General features: G+C 47.8%; 1 protein-coding gene across 1 annotated transcript in view; it reads right to left on the bottom strand.

Annotated features, from left to right (window-relative positions):
- The window catches only part of cyth3b (cytohesin 3b), a 35,372-nt gene extending 16,704 nt beyond the window's left edge, over positions 1 to 18,668 (bottom strand). The window contains exons 1-9 of the mRNA XM_083649598.1: positions 18,570 to 18,668; positions 10,334 to 10,416; positions 10,085 to 10,149; positions 8,493 to 8,559; positions 7,762 to 7,880; positions 7,168 to 7,248; positions 6,717 to 6,829; positions 4,118 to 4,266; positions 755 to 866 (exon numbers count right to left, since the gene is read on the bottom strand). Coding sequence (XP_083505724.1) covers positions 755 to 866; positions 4,118 to 4,266; positions 6,717 to 6,829; positions 7,168 to 7,248; positions 7,762 to 7,880; positions 8,493 to 8,559; positions 10,085 to 10,149; positions 10,334 to 10,416; positions 18,570 to 18,609 — 829 coding nt within the window. The 5' untranslated portion in view covers positions 18,610 to 18,668. The remainder of the gene's footprint in view (positions 1 to 754; positions 867 to 4,117; positions 4,267 to 6,716; positions 6,830 to 7,167; positions 7,249 to 7,761; positions 7,881 to 8,492; positions 8,560 to 10,084; positions 10,150 to 10,333; positions 10,417 to 18,569) is intronic.
- Between the last annotated feature and the right edge of the window lie 509 nt (positions 18,669 to 19,177).

Genomic DNA, 19,177 nt, shown 5'->3' with positions numbered 1-19,177 from the left:
GCTTCACACCTCTGAAGCCGTGTGTCAGCTGTGCTAAAGCTGCTGAGTTTATTAAAATCACACCTCCAGCTCACTCTGCTCAGCAACTGGATTCGACAAGAAATGTCTCATTGCATCTTTTAGTGCGGTGGTTCTCAACCTGGGGGGTTGGGGGGGGGGTCATGAGATAATTCTGGGGAAGTGAAGTCACGAGATGATGTATGGGATAAGAAAAAAAAATATATATTTCTATTATTCAAATTCATGGTCGTATGTATTTTTTCAGTCCCCCCCCCCCCTCAAATGTTTGCTTTTTTCTTGTGACATAGTGATTCGTTCTCAGTCGAGGCCTTCTCCGATATCAAATGAAATAATCTGAAAAGAGAAAAACATTCTCTGATTGGACTGTATCAACCTTTATGAAAAGCACAGCTGCGGTCACTCAGATCCGTATATATCTGATATCACGCACTGCACATTGTGAACTCCTCAAACACCAATCTAGTCAAAGCTCCAACAGCGACGGTGCTTCAGTCTGATTACATTTTAAATCGGCAATTTAAAGATTTAACCGGTGACAATCTAGTCCCTGATGTGCAAAAAACGTGACAGCTCTCCTCCAGTGAGAGTGACACGATCCGTACCGAGTCTCTATCCTGCACTGAGCACCTTGGCTGTGTTGTCAGAGAGGAGAAATGCACCCGTAACCAAATCAAGTCAATCAGGACGTCTCGCATTCTGTCGGCCTGAGGAATGCGTGGCGCGCGTTACTAACCTAATTTGAGCAGCCAGCCCTCTCTGTCTGGGTTGAAGAACGTGTGCGTCAGGTCATTCCCATCATCCTCTGGGATCTTAAAGGGTTCACTCTTAATGCTCTCATATAGATTCTGGAAAGAGAGAAGCACACAGAGAGAGAGAGAGAGAGGGAGAGAGAGAGGGAGAGAGAGAGAGAGAGAGAGAGAGAGAGAGAGAGAGAGAGAGAGAGAGAGAGAGTCAAGTCAAGTTTATTTGTATAGCCCCAATTCACAAGCATGTCTCAGAGGACTTTACAGAGAATAGGTCTAGCTAAGCACAATCACTGAACAGAAATACAGAATTGAACAACTTATTTAAAGCTGATAAAAACAAGCATAACAAGAGAGGGGAGAGGAGTGAGAGGAGAGAGAGAAGACAGGAGAAGTGAGAGAAGAGAGAGAAGAGAGAGAGAGAACACAGCAGGAAGACAGGAGAAGAGAGAGGAGAGAGCGGAGAGAGAGAGAAAGGAGAAGAGAAAGAGAGAGTGGGGGAGACACACTGTAAAACAGTAAAGCATCAGTGCACATAACACTTTGAGATGAGGCCACATGTCTCACCTCCCTGTAATGGCAGCCTTCAGGTTAAGGGGGAACGTGGGGGAACGTGTGGGAACGTGGGGGAGCGTGGGGGAGCGTGGGGGAGCCTGGGGGAGCGTGGGGGAGCGTGGGGGAGCGTGGGGGAACGTGGGGGAGCGTGGGGGAAGTGGGGGAGCGTGGGGGAATGTGGGGGAACGTGGGGGAGCGTGGGGGAAGTGGGGGAATGTGGGGGAGCGTGGGGGAACGTGGGGGAATGTGGGGGAGCGTGGGAGCGTGGGGGAACGTGGGGGAAGTGGGGGAGCGTGGGGGAAGTGGGGGAGCGTGGGGGAACGTGGGGGAATGTGGGGGAAGTGGGGGAGCGTGGGGGAATGTGGGGGAGCGTGGGGGAACGTGGGGGAACGTGGGGGAAGTGGGGGAGCGTGGGGGAATGTGGGGGAGCGTGGGGGAACGTGGGGGAACGTGAGGGAACGTGAGCAACGCTGTCATGATTCTTGCCTCAAACGATGGAGCAGGTTTGGGTAAAAAGCGTGAAAGTGTGATCGTGAGAGAGTGTATAGCAAAGAGCTATAGTTTTACAAAGTTGTGGCCTTCTGTACTGTTGCTAACTGAAGCCAGGGGCACTTTGGTACAGACTAGAGACATCGTGTCTGTAGCTAACTGAAGCCAGGGGCACTCTGGTACAGATTAGAGACATCGTGTCTGTAGCTAACTGAAGCCAGGGGCACTCTGGTACAGACTAGAGACATCGTGTCTGTAGCTAACTGAAGCCAGGGGCACTCTGGTACAGACTAGAGACATCGTGTCTGTAGCTAACTGAAGCCAGGGGCACTCTGGTACAGACTAGAGACATCGTGTCTGTAGCTAACTGAAGCCAGGGGCACTCTGGTACAGACTAGAGACACCGTGTCTGTAGCTAACTGAAGCCAGGGGCACTCTGGTACAGACTAGAGACATCGTGTAGCTAACTGAAGCCAGGGGCACTCTGGTACAGACTAGAGACATCGTGTAGCTAACTGAAGCCAGGGGCACTCTGGTACAGACTAGAGACATCGTGTCTGTAGCTAACTGAAGCCAGGGGCACTCTGAACAGACTAGAGACATCGTGTCTGTAGCTAACTGAAGCCAGGGGCACTCTGGTACGGACTAGAGACATCGTGTCTGTAGCTAACTGAAGCCAGGGGCACTCTGGTACGGACTAGAGACATCGTGTCTGTAGCTAACTGAAGCCAGGGGCACTCTGGTACAGACTAGAGACATCGTGTCTGTAGCTAACTGAAGCCAGGGGCACTCTGGTACAGACTAGAGACATCGTGTCTGTAGCTAACTGAAGCCAGGGGCACTCTGGTACAGACTAGAGACATCGTGTCTGTAGCTAACTGAAGCCAGGGGCACTCTGGTACAGACTAGAGACATCGTGTAGCTAACTGAAGCCAGGGGCACTCTGGTACAGACTAGAGACATCGTGTCTGTAGCTAACTGAAGCCAGGGGCACTCTGGTACAGACTAGAGACATCGTGTAGCTAACTGAAGCCAGGGGCACTCTGGTACAGACTAGAGACATCGTGTCTGTAGCTAACTGAAGCCAGGGGCACTCTGGTACAGACTAGAGACATCATGTCTGTAGCTAACTGAAGCCAGGGGCACTCTGGTACAGACTAGAGACATCGTGTCTGTAGCTAACTGAAGCCAGGGGCACTCTGGTACAGACTAGAGACATCGTGTCTGTAGCTAACTGAAGCCAGGGGCACTCTGGTACAGACTAGAGACATCGTGTCTGTAGCTAACTGAAGCCAGGGGCAATCTGGTTACAGACTAGAGACATCGTGTCTGTAGCTAACTGAAGCCAGGGGCATTCTGGTACAGACTAGAGACATCGTGTAGCTAACTGAAGCCAGGGGCACTCTGGTACAGACTAGAGACATCGTGTCTGTAGCTAACTGAAGCCAGGGGCACTCTGGTACAGACTAGACCTTCTGTAGCTAACTGAAGCCAGGGGCACTCTGGTACAGACTAGAGACATCGTGTCTGTAGCTAACTGAAGCCAGGGGCACTCTGGTACAGACTAGAGACATCGTGTCTGTAGCTAACTGAAGCCAGGGGCACTCTGGTACAGACTAGAGACATCGTGTCTGTAGCTAACTGAAGCCAGGGGCACTCTGGTAACAGACTAGAGACATCGTGGAAGATTGTTAGCATCAGTATCTGGGGAGAAGATCTCATTTGGCTGAGCTGCAATATCTCAATTACTGAAACATGACTACTTTATCTGCTTCACATAGAGGGAAAGCTTCCAGCAGATCTCTCTCTCTCTCTCCCCCACTCAATCAAATCATATGCAAAATCTTATTCAATCCAGTTGAACTGAACGGTAATGTTATGTGTGATGTCAAACAAAATAATAAAAATATTCAAATATTATTCCTTAGAAACGTTTCATACTAAGGGTGAAATTTGCTTAATATCGTCAATTTAGACAACAGAATCATGTGTCACGATATCCCAAAATCACCATATCATCACGGTATGATTCCACAGAAAGATGATAAACGATAATATTACATTATTGCCCAGCCATAATTTGCATTGCCCTATAATGTTAATGTATGTCACGTAGGCAGCCATTTTTAATTGTTCTATAATCTTAATGTATGTCATGTAGGCAGCCATGTTTATTATTCAAGGACTTTAACGTGTCAACCGTGACAATGATATATACTGTATATATATTTTTTTGAGGAATAGTTTTTTGTTTTTCATATACAGTGGTCAGAAGGACCTGACTCACTACAGTGAGTTGTCTCTCTCACCCTGAGTAGGTCCTCTGGGAGGTCTCCGCCCTCGTTGATTCCTCGGTTCATGGAGATGAAGCGCTCCACAGGGGGCTTGTCTCTGACGTTGGGGTTGTGCAGGCTGGTGTTCAGCATGATGATGGCAAATGAGAGCACATAGCAGGTGTCTGTGGAGGACAAGACACACAACCTCACTGAGAAGCAGACGTACTGTACATGTATGTGTGTATATGAATGCATGTTAGTGTGGAAATAACAACAAAGGTGACTCATTGGTCTATGATGGTATCATATCTTCAAAGATGATTCACATATTCTCAGAATTAGAGAGAAAATCCGCCCTCAAACAATATTTCCAAAAGGTTCTTCCAGTGATTGGACAATGCAAAGCTGGAAACAAGTGAACTAACTCTCATCTGCGGTCATCAAAACATGCTTTCCTTGCATTTTCTCAAATCTAGACTGAATTGTGAAATCCTGCATTGAATCCAAATTCTGATCCGAGGCACCTCATCTCTATGAGGAGCAGTGGCCACACCATCAGAGGTAAGAACAGGAAGGATTTGTGATGAATGGTACAGCAGTCCATCAACACATCTCCACACTGACACATTCATGACTTTGTCTAATAAAAGTGAGGAATTAATCAGCGAAGAGCCCAATGTCCTAGAACACACACTCTCCCACACAGACACGCGCACACACACACACACACACACACACACACACACACACACACACACACGGCCCTGTGACATTGCTGTCAGTGTGTCCCTGATACATTGTGCAGTCATTCCTGTTGAGGAACAGCACGGATGACACACACGCCTAACACCAGAGGAAGTTCAACGACTTCAGCCGCTCGCGTGTTAGCTTGTCGGCTGTCGCGTGTTAGCTTGTCGCGTGTTAGCTTGTCGGCTGTCGCGTGTTAGCTTGTCGCGTGTTAGCTTGTCGGCTGTCGCGTGTTAGCTTGTCGCGTGTTAGCTTGTCGGCTGTCGCGTGTTAGCTTGTCGCGTGTTAGCTTGTCGGCTGTCGCGTGTTAGCTTGTCGGCTGTCGCGTGTTAGCTTGTCGGCTGTCGCGTGTTAGCTTGTCGGCTGTCGCGTTTTAGCTTGTGCAAACTACATCCAGAAAAGCAGACAGAGAGCATGCAGGCATGGAACTCCCAACACTTGGGTCTGTAACAGGTTTCCCCCTCTGGCAGCAGACTGGAGGAAAACCGCTTGGTGCAGTCATCAGCACACACACGCGCACGCACGCACGCACACGCACACACACACTCACACACTCACACACACACACACACACACACACACACACACACACGCACACACACACAGCTATGCGATTCCATATTATAACCTTAACCACCCTTCAAATGCACACACTCGCTGCCTCAGTCAACATGCTGCACACCGTAGCTCCTGACCCTCACAGCACCCATCCTGAGAGAGCACCAATAACTAAGTGTGGGTGTGTCACCCCTGCAACACATTAATATTCATGACTTGAGCTGTCACCAGCATGCTCATCAAGTCTCTCCTGGTCACCACAGGGACACGAGACCAGGTTCCACTGGCCAAGACTGCTATTATTGACCAGTGATCAATTTCATTATCACTGCCGGAGACACAAATACTGACTACACAGCGAATAGCCACCTAGCTGCTTTTGCTAACCATGGCGGGAATAGGATAAGTAATTGGACTGGATGATCCAGTCAAGTTGAGAGTGATAGCGTACGAGAGGAAACCTTAACAGAATCATGTGTGAGGGGCTTGAGGATGTAGTCAAGGAAGTGATAAAAGAAGGAGGTTCTGATGCTCTGCTTGGGGCCAGACTTTGGTGGCAGTTCTTTTGAAGCCTCTGCATGGAGAAGCACACTAAAACACAACATATATCTATGTTGTTTGATCTTTCATGAAGCAGTGCCTCCACCAGATGAAACAACACACTTCAGAGATTTCCCTACTGACTGAATTCCCCTAGTTTGTGCATTTGTTTATTTTCTCCAAATAGTTAATTTGACTCCCATAGGCTTCAACAGAACTGGCCCCAGGTAGAGCATTACAATTAGGTATGATGTAATGACTCTTCCTTCTTTTATAGGTTCCTTGGATGTAGTCAGGAAGTGTTTTACAACAACAACAACAACTACATCAGAAGAGATGCACTCTGTGGAGGTTTTAGGAGAAGCTTCGGGGGGTGTGGCCCCCATGCTAGAGATTTATAAGGGCCAAGATGGGCCCCGCTGTAATGAGGGAAGACAGGGAGGCTGCTGCATTGATCTGAGGCCCGGGTGGTCTGCCTGGCCCACTCTCTTTATGACTCTTATCTGTCCTGGAGACGCTGTCTGAGACTGCCTCATATATCTGCCCCACAGTGTGTGTGTGTGTGTGTGTGTGTGTGTGTGTGTGTGTGTGTGTGTGTGTGTGCACGTGTGTGTGTGTGTGTGTGTGTGTGTGTGTGTGTGTGTGTGTGTGTGTGCACGTGTGTGTGTGTGTGTGTGTGTGTGTGTGTGTGTGTGTGTGTGCATGCGTGCGCGTGCGCGTGCGCGCGTGTGCGCGTGTGTGCATGTGTGTGTGTGTGTGTGTGTGTGTGTGTGTGTGTGTGTGGTACCTGTGGACTGGAAGACGCCGGGATTGCATTGGCAGTACCTGGAGGCGAAGGCCTCCATCATACGATCAATCTTCTGGGCTTCGCCAGGAAGTCTGAAGCTCCACAGAAACTGCCTACAACAGCAGAGAGAGAGAGGGCGAGAGAGAGAGAGAGAGAGGGAGAGAGAGAGAGAGAGAGAGAGAGAGAGGGGGAGAGAGAGAGAGAGAGAGAGAGAGAGACAGAGAGACAGGGAGAGGGGCGGGGGGGGGGCATTTTAATGGGATATCATGAAATATTGATATTGTGCAAATCCATTTCACAATCTATGGATATTCATGAAAGAACCTATAGCATAGAGCCATTACCCTGAAGGTTTTTTTGATGTTTCAAAGACATGATCAACATAAAATCATCACATTGGACACTTTGTTTCCAGCAGTCAATAAACACTCTGAAACCAGTACCAGCTGACCTTAAAGCTTGAACCAGGTTGGGGCCGGCGAACTCGTGAAGCTCCACAAACGCCTGGAGGACCTTGATGTTAAAGTCATCCCTGGATGGGGAAGGGGGGTGGGGGGGGGGGGGGACATGAAAAACTATTGACACCGTCTTTCCATTTAAACGGAAGAGGAAAACACAGATATTCCACACACCGCGTCAATATGGAATTGATTTGGAAAACGTGTGTGTAGCCTACATTGACGATAGCGTATGCATTTCGGGGGTCAAGGTGGAAAGGAAAATTTGGCGGCCGAATCACAGCACCAGAGTGTTGGACTGAGCCAAAGGCCATGAAAGCAGTGTTGTCTTTGACAGTCCTATTATATATTATATAGATTATATTATATTATATATCCCCGCTGATTTCACTCCGATAAGAACCACATGTACGCTGAGCCCCTTTTACCGGCATGCTCTCCAACATCAATCCCAGACGAGCAATTTCCTGGGGCTTTGTGCCCGTGTCTGAGCACGGCCAGCGCAGATGTGACGGAGAGATGGTGGAGAGGAGGGGAATGAAAGGTGGAAGGAAAACGGAGAGGGAGAGAGGGTTTGGAGAGCTCACCGTTCGCCTAAGTAGTCCCCGATGACCGTTTTGTTGAGGCCCTCGCCTTTGTAGAGGAACTGTGCTATGTCCTCGGCGGTGTGCTGGAGAAGATCGTTCTCCAAGAGAAACTGGATCCCCTGTTAGAGAAGAAAACACACAAACATGAAGAGCAGCACACATGTATACCTCATTCATAGCATTACTTTTGTCCTTGCTGGATGAATTGGACACATTTTGAGTTTTTCTCCCATTTTCTTGTACTTAGCCAATTCCCTGTTAGGGTGCCCCGGTCGTTGCTCCACCCCTCCTCTGCCGATCTGGAGAGAGTTGTAGACTAGCACCATGCTTCCTCCGATACATGTGCAGTCGCCAGCCGCTTCTTTCCACCTGACAGCGAGGAGTTTCACCAGCAGGACGTAGCATGTGGGAAGATCATGCTATTCCCCACCAGTTCCCCTCCAACCCGAACAGGCGCCACAAGCGACCAGAGGAGGTGCTAGTGCAGCGGCCAGGACACATACCCTTAATCCGGCTTCCCCCACCCTCTGACACGGCCAATTGTGCCTGTACGGATGCCCGACTAAGCCGGAGGTAACACGTGGACTCGAACCCGCGACCCTCATGTTGGTAGGCAAGGAATCAACCTCTGCACTACCCCATAGCATTACTTTTGTCGTGCTGGATGAATTGGCCAAATTTGTACGATTCTAACTATTGATTCTAACAGAAAGTTTACGGTAAGGCCCGACCTTTTTGGGGTCCATGTTGAACTTCTTCCTCCCCATGGCAATCTGTTTGTTCCTTTGCGTCGTTTTGCTGTAACGAAGGAGCACAGAAATGTCCATCACATCATGTGACAATTAAGGGTGTGGCGTTGTCACCAGACCGACATGTGTGTGTTAGTGGGTCAGCTGTCACGCCTGTCACGTTGTGATTGGTTAATCCAGGACGCACGATGATGACTTTGTTAATTTGCTACTGTGGGAGCTTAGTGAGCGAGTTGAACGTGAGCTGTGTGAACAGGAAAAACAGGTCATACGTTAGACATGGTAGCATCATGTGATGTTGTAGCATGACTTCTACGCTGCCTGTGAGTTTAGAGACACGTCTTAAAGGACCCCAGGAAGATTAGAGGTGCATTCATGTCCTTCTAATGGGGATCCTTTAATAAACTAAACTAAAGGGACAATCAATCTAGATTACATTTGAATCCCTTCCATTTTTAACCCACCCTTTGTGAAGAATTGTTTGTGCAGTTTGCCATGCCAAAGACATTTAGCATATTCATAGTATTCCGATGATGTCACAAGCCTTTTTCCTACCAACATGGCGCTACAATACACACAGCTCATTGGCTGTAAGTGTCACTTGATTGTAATCACCTGTTAATTGATCACAATCACCTGTTGTTTTCCTACCAGAATGGCCGTGTGGTGATGTAACAGAATACTATCAATACCCCCACAGAGAAGAGTCCACCTGTGTGTTTGTGTGTGTTCCCTACTCCAGTGATTCTCAACCTTTTCACATCAAGGACCCCTCATTTAGTCCACATGACAGTCACAGACACCCCCCCCCAGCCACAGACACACACACCCCCAGCCACAGACACACCCCCCCCAGTCACAGACACACCCCCATGCGTCACAGACACACCCCCCTTTTGACGAGATGTCTCTTGGACCCAAATCTGAGAACATTTCTTATTGTTAGAGATGCCTTTGTCCAGAATTCAATGACTCTTTGTCTATGTAAATTGAGAGAGAATAACAGCAAAACAAAATCAAAACAAACAGCCATTCTTCTACATTTTGTAATTGTGCGACGATTAATTGGTGAAGTTGAACAATTCACCCATTTGCTGGGGACCCCTTGGAACCTCCTCGAGGACCCCCCCGCTGGTCCCCGGACCCCATGTTGAGAACCACTGCCCCACTCTTCCCCGTGTGCACTAAAATAGCCGAGCCCCAGCTGCACCTGAGACACACACAGCCTCGTCAACCAATCAGATGAAAGCCTCTCAATAAAGAGTGTTTAGTCAAGGGACTGACCTGCTGCACTCTGCAAACAAAGGGGGATTAACACACACACACACATGCACACACACACCCACACACACACACACACACACACACACACACACACACACACACACACACACACACACACACACACACACACACAGGTGTGAGGCTCAATGGGGACGTGACTGTACAGCTAAACGGCTTAGTGAGGAGACAAAAGACACAGACACAGAAGAACAGTCAATGGTTTCTCCAGGGAGACAGAGGGAACAGAGGGAGGGAGCGGAGGGTCGATGCAGACGACAGGAGGAACTCACCTCTCCCCCACACAGGTGAGCTGCTCGATCTCAGTCATGACCTCCGCGATCTCAAACTTCAACCGCTGCAGAGCAAAAGCACAGGAGAGCGGCTCAGTCAGCTCACTACATGTTGGGTTTCATCATCCAGGCCAATAAACAGACCCACAGAGGCCAACAACACAGCCCAAACCAGAAGTAAGGAATGAACACCGATTGAGACTTATAAGATTTATAAGAGTTTCTTTCTTCCCCATGATTGTTACTCACTTCAATATCATCCAGAAGCTCTTTTTTCCTGCGTCGTATGTTGGACAGCTCATCTCTCTCCTCCAGAGACAGGTCTTCAGGTACTGCAAATGATACAGATAAAACAGAGTGTGTGTGAGAGAGAGAGAGAGAGAGAGAGAGAGAGAGAGAGAGAGAGAGAGAGAGTTGTGGACTAAATACATTCACCAACCAGCCAATCAGAGAGTGGTGCGGATTAAGCCGCTGCGATTTCTGCATACTGTACCTATTCAATGAATCGGTCCAATGACATCACTCATGACCTAAATTGTTACGCTTGAAGGTACTATAGAGCTCAACCGTCATGTGACGTTTCTCGCCCCAGAAGTGAATTCCCCGTTCATTTTCTCCATAGTAGACATTTAAAAACAAAATCCTTATATAACGAGTTTTAAGGCTTGAACCAAGCCGGACCAAACCAATCTTCCAGAGAATCGTGAGTGACCATAAAGCATTTCACTTTCAGCAAAAACAAAAATGAATGCAGGAAAAAAAAAAATTGGGGGGGGGGAATTGACTTCTGGGGCAAGAAACGTCACATGACTGTTGACCTCTATAGACAGAAGCGTGGCAGATCACAGATCACAGGTTCAGGTTCAGGTTCAGGTTCAGGTTCAGGCCATCCCCGTCCTCCTGACCTACTGTGACTTATCTACCAAAGGCAGCAGAAGCAGGTTCCACCAGGCCACATACAAAGAGTTTATTCACCAGAATGATCTGCCAGGCGAGATGAAACAGCAGAAACCTTCCCTTGTAAAGAGATCTCCTCCATAAATGACACCCTGTGTGTTTGACACACACACACCCTCATGCCGAGCATCTTCAAATATGAGTTTTGTGATGGCCCGACCCCTCGTTAGGGTTAATGAACACCTCAAAGAGAGAGAGGCGTGTCACACCACATCCATTCTGCAGACCACACACAACACTTCCTTTCTTTATTATGATCACATTTCCCCCACCCCGTTTTCTCCCCAATTGTACTTGGCCAATTCCCCCTGATGTCCCGGTCGTTGCTCCGCCCCCTCTGCCGATCTGGGGAGAGCTGTAGACTAGCACCATGCTTCCTCCGATACATGTGCAGTCGCCAGCTGCTTCTTTTCACCTGACACAGCGAGGAGTTTCGTAGTGCATGGGAGGATCACGCTATTCCTCCCATTTCCCCTCCCCCCCTGAACAGGCGGCCCAACCGACCGAACAGAGGAGGCACTAGCGACCAGGTCAGGACCACAGGACACATACCCTTAATCCAGCTTCCCACCAGGCGCAGACACGGCCAATTGTGCCTGTAGGGACGCCCGACCGAGCCGGAGGTAACACAGGGGGTCGAACCTGCGACCCTCGTGTTGGTAGGCAGGGAATCTACCGCTACTACCCAGATGCCCAAGCCCACATCTTCAAATATGAGTTTTCCTGATGGCCACCCGCTCCTCGATTCATTAACACGGAAAGACGGGCGTACCACACAACATGTATGTTTTACTGTACGGCAGCTCTGCACACACACACAGCGCTTATATATATACACACACACACACACACACACACACACACACACACACACACACACACACACACACACACACACACACACACACAGCGCTTATATATATACACACACACACACACACACACACACACAGCGCTTATATATATACACACACACACACACACACACACAGCGCTTATATACACACACACAGGTGAGCACACACGAATCTACATGTACACACACTGATCACACAAGACCACATGCATGCATAAATCATGCCACGCACGATTCGCTGACACTTATTTTATTCTCCGAGGTGGATCCCCAGAGCCCCCTATTTATCCTGCCTTTAACCCAGCCACGTCAAGCTGCCCCCCCCCCCCCCCCCCGGACCCTCAGAGGAGCCCCCCCTCTCTTCTTCTCACACACGTCAGAACACGGCAATCCAGCTGAGAGCGAGCTCACTGTGCAACTAGGTCATTTTCACACAGAGCCCGAGCAGATTGTACTTCTACACTGTTCTTCTCTCTCTCTCGCTCTCTCTCTCTCTCTCACACACACACACACACACACACACACACACACACACACACACACACACACACACACACACACACACACACACACACACACACACACACACACACCCACTCCCTCTATCTCTCTCTTTGTCCGCATCCACCCTATAGTGCTTGATCCCCCAACTGACTCATACCGCTAAGCAGCTTTGCAATTCAGTCATTTCATCGCCCCCCCCCCAACCCAACCTTCCAACACACACACGTGTGCGCACACACACGCGCACACACACACACACACACACACACACACACACACACACACACACACACACACACGCACACACACACACGCACACACACACACAGTAAATGATGGAGGGAAAGCAGGAAGTTCTTTCCTCTTCCCTCACACCTCCTCTCTGTCTTGCTCAGTGAGACAGACAGCAGCATGGAGGACCATTAGGTTATTAGGTTGTTTGCTGCTTATCACTGAAGAGCAGCAGGAGCCCAGACCAACATGAGATCAAATCATTCTTATGATGATGATGATTCACATGATGCCAGAGCACTGAGATCAGGAGCCCAGACCAACATGATGCCAGAGCACTGAGATCAAATCATTCTTTAGATGTGCCAGACGGGTTTAAGGGCTAGCTGAGGGATGCCAGTAGGTTAGGATAGTGTTGTCTAGGCTGTAGACTAGCTACATTCTTTGTTGCTACGTAGTTCAGGTTAAGGTTAGAGCAGTTGGAATGTGTCTTCTTCTTATTCGGTTCTCTCTCTTCATTCTTCATTCTCTCCCTTCTCTCTCTCTCTTCCCTCTCTTCTCTTCTATGCTTGCTTTTTTATAAGCTAAGTTGTTCATTCTGTTTGTTTCTGATTGTGCTGCTTAGCTAGATTTAGCTAGACACATTCTCTGTAAAGTCCTCTGAGACATGCTTGTGAATTAGGGCTATACAACTCAACTTGACTACTAGAAAAGGGCAAAAGAAACGTAGCAGTAAAGACATTTGGAAAGAAGAGATAATGAAGAACACTGTAAAAAAGTGATGGCAAAGGGGGCCAGAATGTGTTAAAAAGACTGAAAAAGCTGAGAATGAGAGAGACGGACAGGAGGACAAACAGGACAAACAGGGAGACAACGCTAGACAATGATGTCCCCAATGCAGAATAGGAAAGAAAGGGAAGGGAAAGAGTCAAGAGTGATGAAGAAGAAAGCCCATAAAACATCCCAGCTCTGTCTGTCACGTCGCTCTCTCCCCCGTTCCCCTGCTTTTCCTTAAAGGAACACTCTGCCCATTTTCAACCAGCTTTGTATCATTAGAACATCAGTAGTATATCAGAAAACTGTAAACGGTTTTGAAGTCTGTCATTTAATTTGACAGTTATTGAGTGTTAAAGTGTGGACCAGTGACATATCACTGGTCCACACTAACTCAAATTAATAACTCATTAACTCAAATCAACTCTCAATAACTGTCAAACTAGATGAATGATGCATAGTTTGACAGTTATTGAGAGTTGATTTGAGTTAATGAGTTATTAATTTGAGTTAGTGTGGACCAGTGATGTCACTGGTCCACTTTTTAACACTCAATAACTGTCAAATTAAATGACAGATTTCAAAACCGTTTACAGTTTTCTGATATACTACTGATGTTCTAATGATACAAAGCTGGTTGAAAATGGGCGGAGTGTTCCTTTAAGCAGTCTCATAATGTGCAGATTGTGGAGTGAGAGGAGAGGAGACCCCTGCAGGCGGCCTCCGTCTGTGATGCGCAGAAACGCTAGAAATGCTAGAAACACTAGTTCCATCCCGCCTCCGCTCTGCCTGAAAGAGACAGCTTGGACCAGAGAACGGGACAAATTGTCTGGGCTAGAGGGCCACAGTGTTGCTGACAATTCCCCCCCTCCCTTCCCCCATCCTGTGTGTTTTCTAGCATGTGGAAAACGCAGAGTAATCTGATATCACTGGATGCAACTACAGTACTACTGTACTACAGAGTCTGGACAACTGCTGAATTATACATGAACGTCTAGTGTGGTCTCTGTGTGTGTGTCTGAGTGTGTGTGTGTGTGTGAGAGAGAGAGAGAGAGAGAGAGAGAGTGTGTGTGTGTGTGTGTGTGTGAGAGAGAGAGAGAGAGAGAGAGAGAGAGAGAGAGAGAGAGAGAGCGAGCGTTTAAGTGTGCATATATTCCCATAGAGAACTGCTCCTCTTAAAATAAAATCCATATTAGGCTATATGGACAAACACTCCATGCTTAACCCCAGGCATCGCCATATGGATTACCAATACAGCACCACTCTGCCTATTTGCTAATATGGCTTGAGGGGTCGGCTTTCCAGTAACAATCAATACATCATAATAATAATAGTTTAAACTTTGATCCTTCGTTCTTTTTCGCTGCTCGTGGAGCTCCACATGGAACAGTAACCACCACTGTGTTGAGCTTTGCGTCTACAGACACTCTACAGCCCAGACTCTCTCCAAAGTGAAGGGCATGGAGTCGGATTTTGTGCCCTCCCATTTACTTTCCCACCGTCTTCTTTAGGGGTGGGACAAAATATCGATACCCACGTTATCGCGATATTTCCACCCGCGATACGTTATCGATACACTGGCGCCAAGTATCGATATGTTTATTAATTTTTTTTTTTTTTTTTTTTTTTTTTTTTTTTCCAAGTTGACTTTATTTATGTTTGTAGTTGAAACAAAAACATAACTACTGTAGGCTACATGAATGGAAATGTTTGATCATTAATATCTACTTTTAGAAATTATATAGGTAGGTAGGTAGGTTATAGCCTATAGGTTTTCTTGTTTTAATAGTAATAATAAAAAGACTTAATGTGTAACTTTTCCTCCGTGGTATCGAAAATGGTATGAGTGAGTGAGTGAACTCAGAGAGTTCATGTCAATTCTGCTAATAAATGCATAATACATGATTTTTTGCCTTCAGAGGTATTTTTTTCACTTGTTACACAGGTATCGTGATGTATCGTCTTCCAATATATCGCAGTATCGCAGTATCGTGATATATCGTTATCGAGGGCCAAGTATCGTGACGATATCGTATCGTGAGCTACTCAGCGATTCCCACCCCTAGTCTTCTTCTGCTCCTGGCTCTCTCCTCCTCCGCCACCCGTAACCAGCGGGGTCACCACGACCTCCAGGGGTCAGGGAGAGCGGGGTCACCACGACCTCCAGGGGTCAGGGAGGGAGGGGCTAATGAGGTCAGAGAGCCCCGGCGTCTACTCCGGGTCACTAAGGTACGGTGCCCCCGGCATGTCCGCAATTACTGGACACCATGAGAGGGTCCCCACCCAAACGACACTTTATAGATTCAGTTGTTTACAGGATATATTTCCGCTTATAGAAAAGGCCCTATTGTTAGAAGGGTTGGTTAATCATGAATGAGTTGAGTCGGATAAATTGAGCAAATTCCAATTCGGTTTCACAGCATTCACAGTCAGTTCTGCTCATCATAGTTAGTATACACAATCCGCTGCCATCAACCTGGTAGCTTCTGACTATGCGGTTAGATCTTGTGTGTGTGTGTGTGTGTGTGTGTGTGTCTTAAGTTTTCTTTTTAAAGAATTTTGTGTGCGTGTGGCCATTTTCCCTTTATTTGATAGGATAGTATGTGCTAGACAGCGGCAGGAAAGGGAGAGCGGGGAGGACCAGCAGCAAATGACCACAGGTCGGATTCGAACCCGGGTCGGCTGCGTGAAGGACTCCGCCTTAACGGTACGCGTTGGGCCAGGTGAGCATCTTATGACTCCATGACAACTATATAACGTCTGACTTGCCCGTCAGCCACAGCAGTCACAACAAGGAAATCAGCCATCACATGCAAATGATCCACGCCACCGATAACAACAGAGCCTGTTTCTCAACTGCGCTCATGATGCACGCTTGCACTGATATGATCTGAATGACATTCTCTGTTGCAGTCAGTGATCTGATCACTATCTGGCTTCCAGGCAAGAAAACACAACCTTTTACTGTTGTTTTTTGTAGACATAACGGAAACTGCTGCGCAAGCTAACCTCGGCCATCTTGTGAGTGTACCTTTTAGACGCCAATCGCATGATAGCTAGAAAGCTACTCAGGGGTTTGAATAATGTATTACGCTCTTGTTCCTCATTCCAACCTCGCAGGAGGATCCAGGACTCACTCACGCCCTGACAGACAGTCTAGACGGGAAGAACCTCAGGCCCGGGACAGTTCACTGACGGATGATCCTGCAGATAGCAGGGGGGGGATTGGGATCTGATCCACGTGCCTGCCGGGCCAGCTATTGGCAGATCACTAAATCAAACGGCTAAATCCACTCGCCTTTCCAACCTCCTTGGCACGGAGAGCAGCAGAGGAGCAGGACTCGCATACTGATCCTGGTGATATTGCGTGGTGGGGGAGACAGGAGTGGAGAGGAGGACGTGATGATAAAAGGCTGTTTGTTCCCCGTGACATGGTTACCTGCTTTGTAATGAACACTGATTGTGACGATGGCACAAAAGGTGCAGGCTGGTTATATTGGAAAAGCACTCGAAACATTTGATATTTTCTCACTGATATGACACATTTTTCAGACACCCCCCCCCCCCCCCCCTGTTTTCTCCCCAGTTGTACTTGGCCAATTCCTCCTGCTGTCCTGGTCGTTGCTCCACCCCGCTCTGCTGATCTGGGGAGAGTTGTAGACACTAGCCAGTCGCTTCTTTTCACCTGACAGCGAGGAGTTTCACCGGCAGGACGTAGCGCGTGGGAGCATCACGCTATTCTCCCCGCCCCGCCCGACCAGAGGAGGCACTAGTGCAGCGACCAGGACACATAACGTTACCCTTAATCTGGCTTTCCCACCCTCAGATACGGCCAATTGTGCCTGTACGGACGCCCGAGCAAGCCGGAGGTAACACGGGGGCTCGAACCTGTGACCCTGGTACATCGTGTTGGAATCTACCGCTGCACCACCCGAACGCCCAGATATATTTTATTTATTTTATTTTACCTTTATTTTACCAGGCAAGACAATTAAGAACAAAATTCTTATTTACAATGTCGGCCTGCAACACATTTTATTAACTCAAATCTTAACCCTTACACTACACAAGACCCTTGATCGAGGACAAATGAGCTAATTTAATTAGCACAACCGACAGTCTTGTGTCCAGAGGGAAGACAGCAAACCAACAGGCAAAGAGAACCGGCGCAACACTTCCTGATTTTCTCCAGGTTTGCAGCGGGACAATGGAGAGGATGTCTGCTGTGATTAGGACCACTGGCCGTAACAATGGTCACCACACAAACATGGGCAGGGCAGTTAGCTGTTCCCATCACGGAGCTAATTGAGGAGCACTTACACAAGTTCAGGACACACGCCTCTGCATTACGATGCTGCAGTCGCTGCAACATACGTGCAACCACCCAGCTGAGTTAGCAATGATGTAAGCAGGTCGGATAAATGTGTCAGCTTCTGTGACACGCCCACAAAAAGAAAAAAGTCGAGTCCGCACACTGCGTAGACTTGCTCCCAGTCAATTTACCGTAGCGTTAACGTTTCGATCGTTGCGATCTTCATCCGAATGAAGCAGGAAGTGACGCAGACAAACAACCCCCATAGAGACTCTGCGGAGCGCGTCATCATTCAGAAACCACGGCCAAAATGGGGGAAAACAAAAACTTCCCCCAAATCCTGGCGTTCTCCTATGTCACTTGTTGCACACAAAGATCATATATACGGAAGATGAACACTCCAACTTACTTCCTTGACAGCTAGATCCACATTTTTCTTTTCGCCAATTCTCAATGGCTTCCTTGTTTTCCTCACGAGTACAAAAAATAATTGCCGATTTCTTACATTTGTTGTCTGCGCAGCCCGCCACACAATAGCTTTTAGCTATGTTTAATTCAAGGAATATGACGCTGGTGTATGGAAGTGAATGGAGAGCTTTCCCCCGTGATGGGCGTAGCCTATTTCATGCATTGTCTCTATAGGGCTGACGTTACCATTCACTTCAGCCTACAACTTCTCTGTGTCAATATAGCATTGTGAGGGGAGACGATATCTACGTATAAATATCTACATCTTGCTGAAGAAATAAACCCTGCTTAATTAAGTTAAAACTACTAAAAAATAAAAATAAAGCATTATTATAGGCAGCTCTTTATCTTTGCCAGGACAGTTTTTCGTGTAAAATACATACCACATGGCCCATTCCTCTGCCCTGGTCCCATCACTGACATTCCATCAGCAAAGGATGTCTGTGTGTCCTTCTGTTGCTCAGGGTCAGTGCTGCAGGTCAGTAGTCTAGTCTAGCTTCACACTAACACAGGTGCTTTTAGCAGCTTGCCGACTTGCAGCTCCCAGGCATGCACAGGCAGGAACACACACACACACACACACACACACACACACACACACACACACACACACACACACACACACACACACACATTTCTTTGACAGTCCCTGCCTCTTAACAGATGACGGTAGTGTTATGGAAATAGCTCACATTCCTCTGGCTGTAAACCACCCAGTCTGGTCCAACCAGCACCTTCTGTAATCTCCACTATAGTCTATCAAGTTAGTTCATGTGTCATCACTCACCTTTTTTTTTTTTTTTTTTTTACAACTCTTACACTCTAGCTCTTCTTCTACATCTCTCTCTCTCCATCTCTTGCACACACACACACACACACACACACACACACACACACGCAAGCACGCACGCACACACACACACACACACACACACACACACACACACACACACACACACACACACACACACACACACACACACACACACAC

This window comes from Poromitra crassiceps (genome assembly GCF_964638095.1).
Source record: "Poromitra crassiceps genome assembly, chromosome: 13".
In the NCBI taxonomy this organism is placed as follows: Eukaryota; Metazoa; Chordata; class Actinopteri; order Beryciformes; family Melamphaidae; genus Poromitra; species Poromitra crassiceps.
Note: the sequence above shows the minus strand (reverse complement) of the source record. Positions and strands in the feature narration are given on the sequence as shown.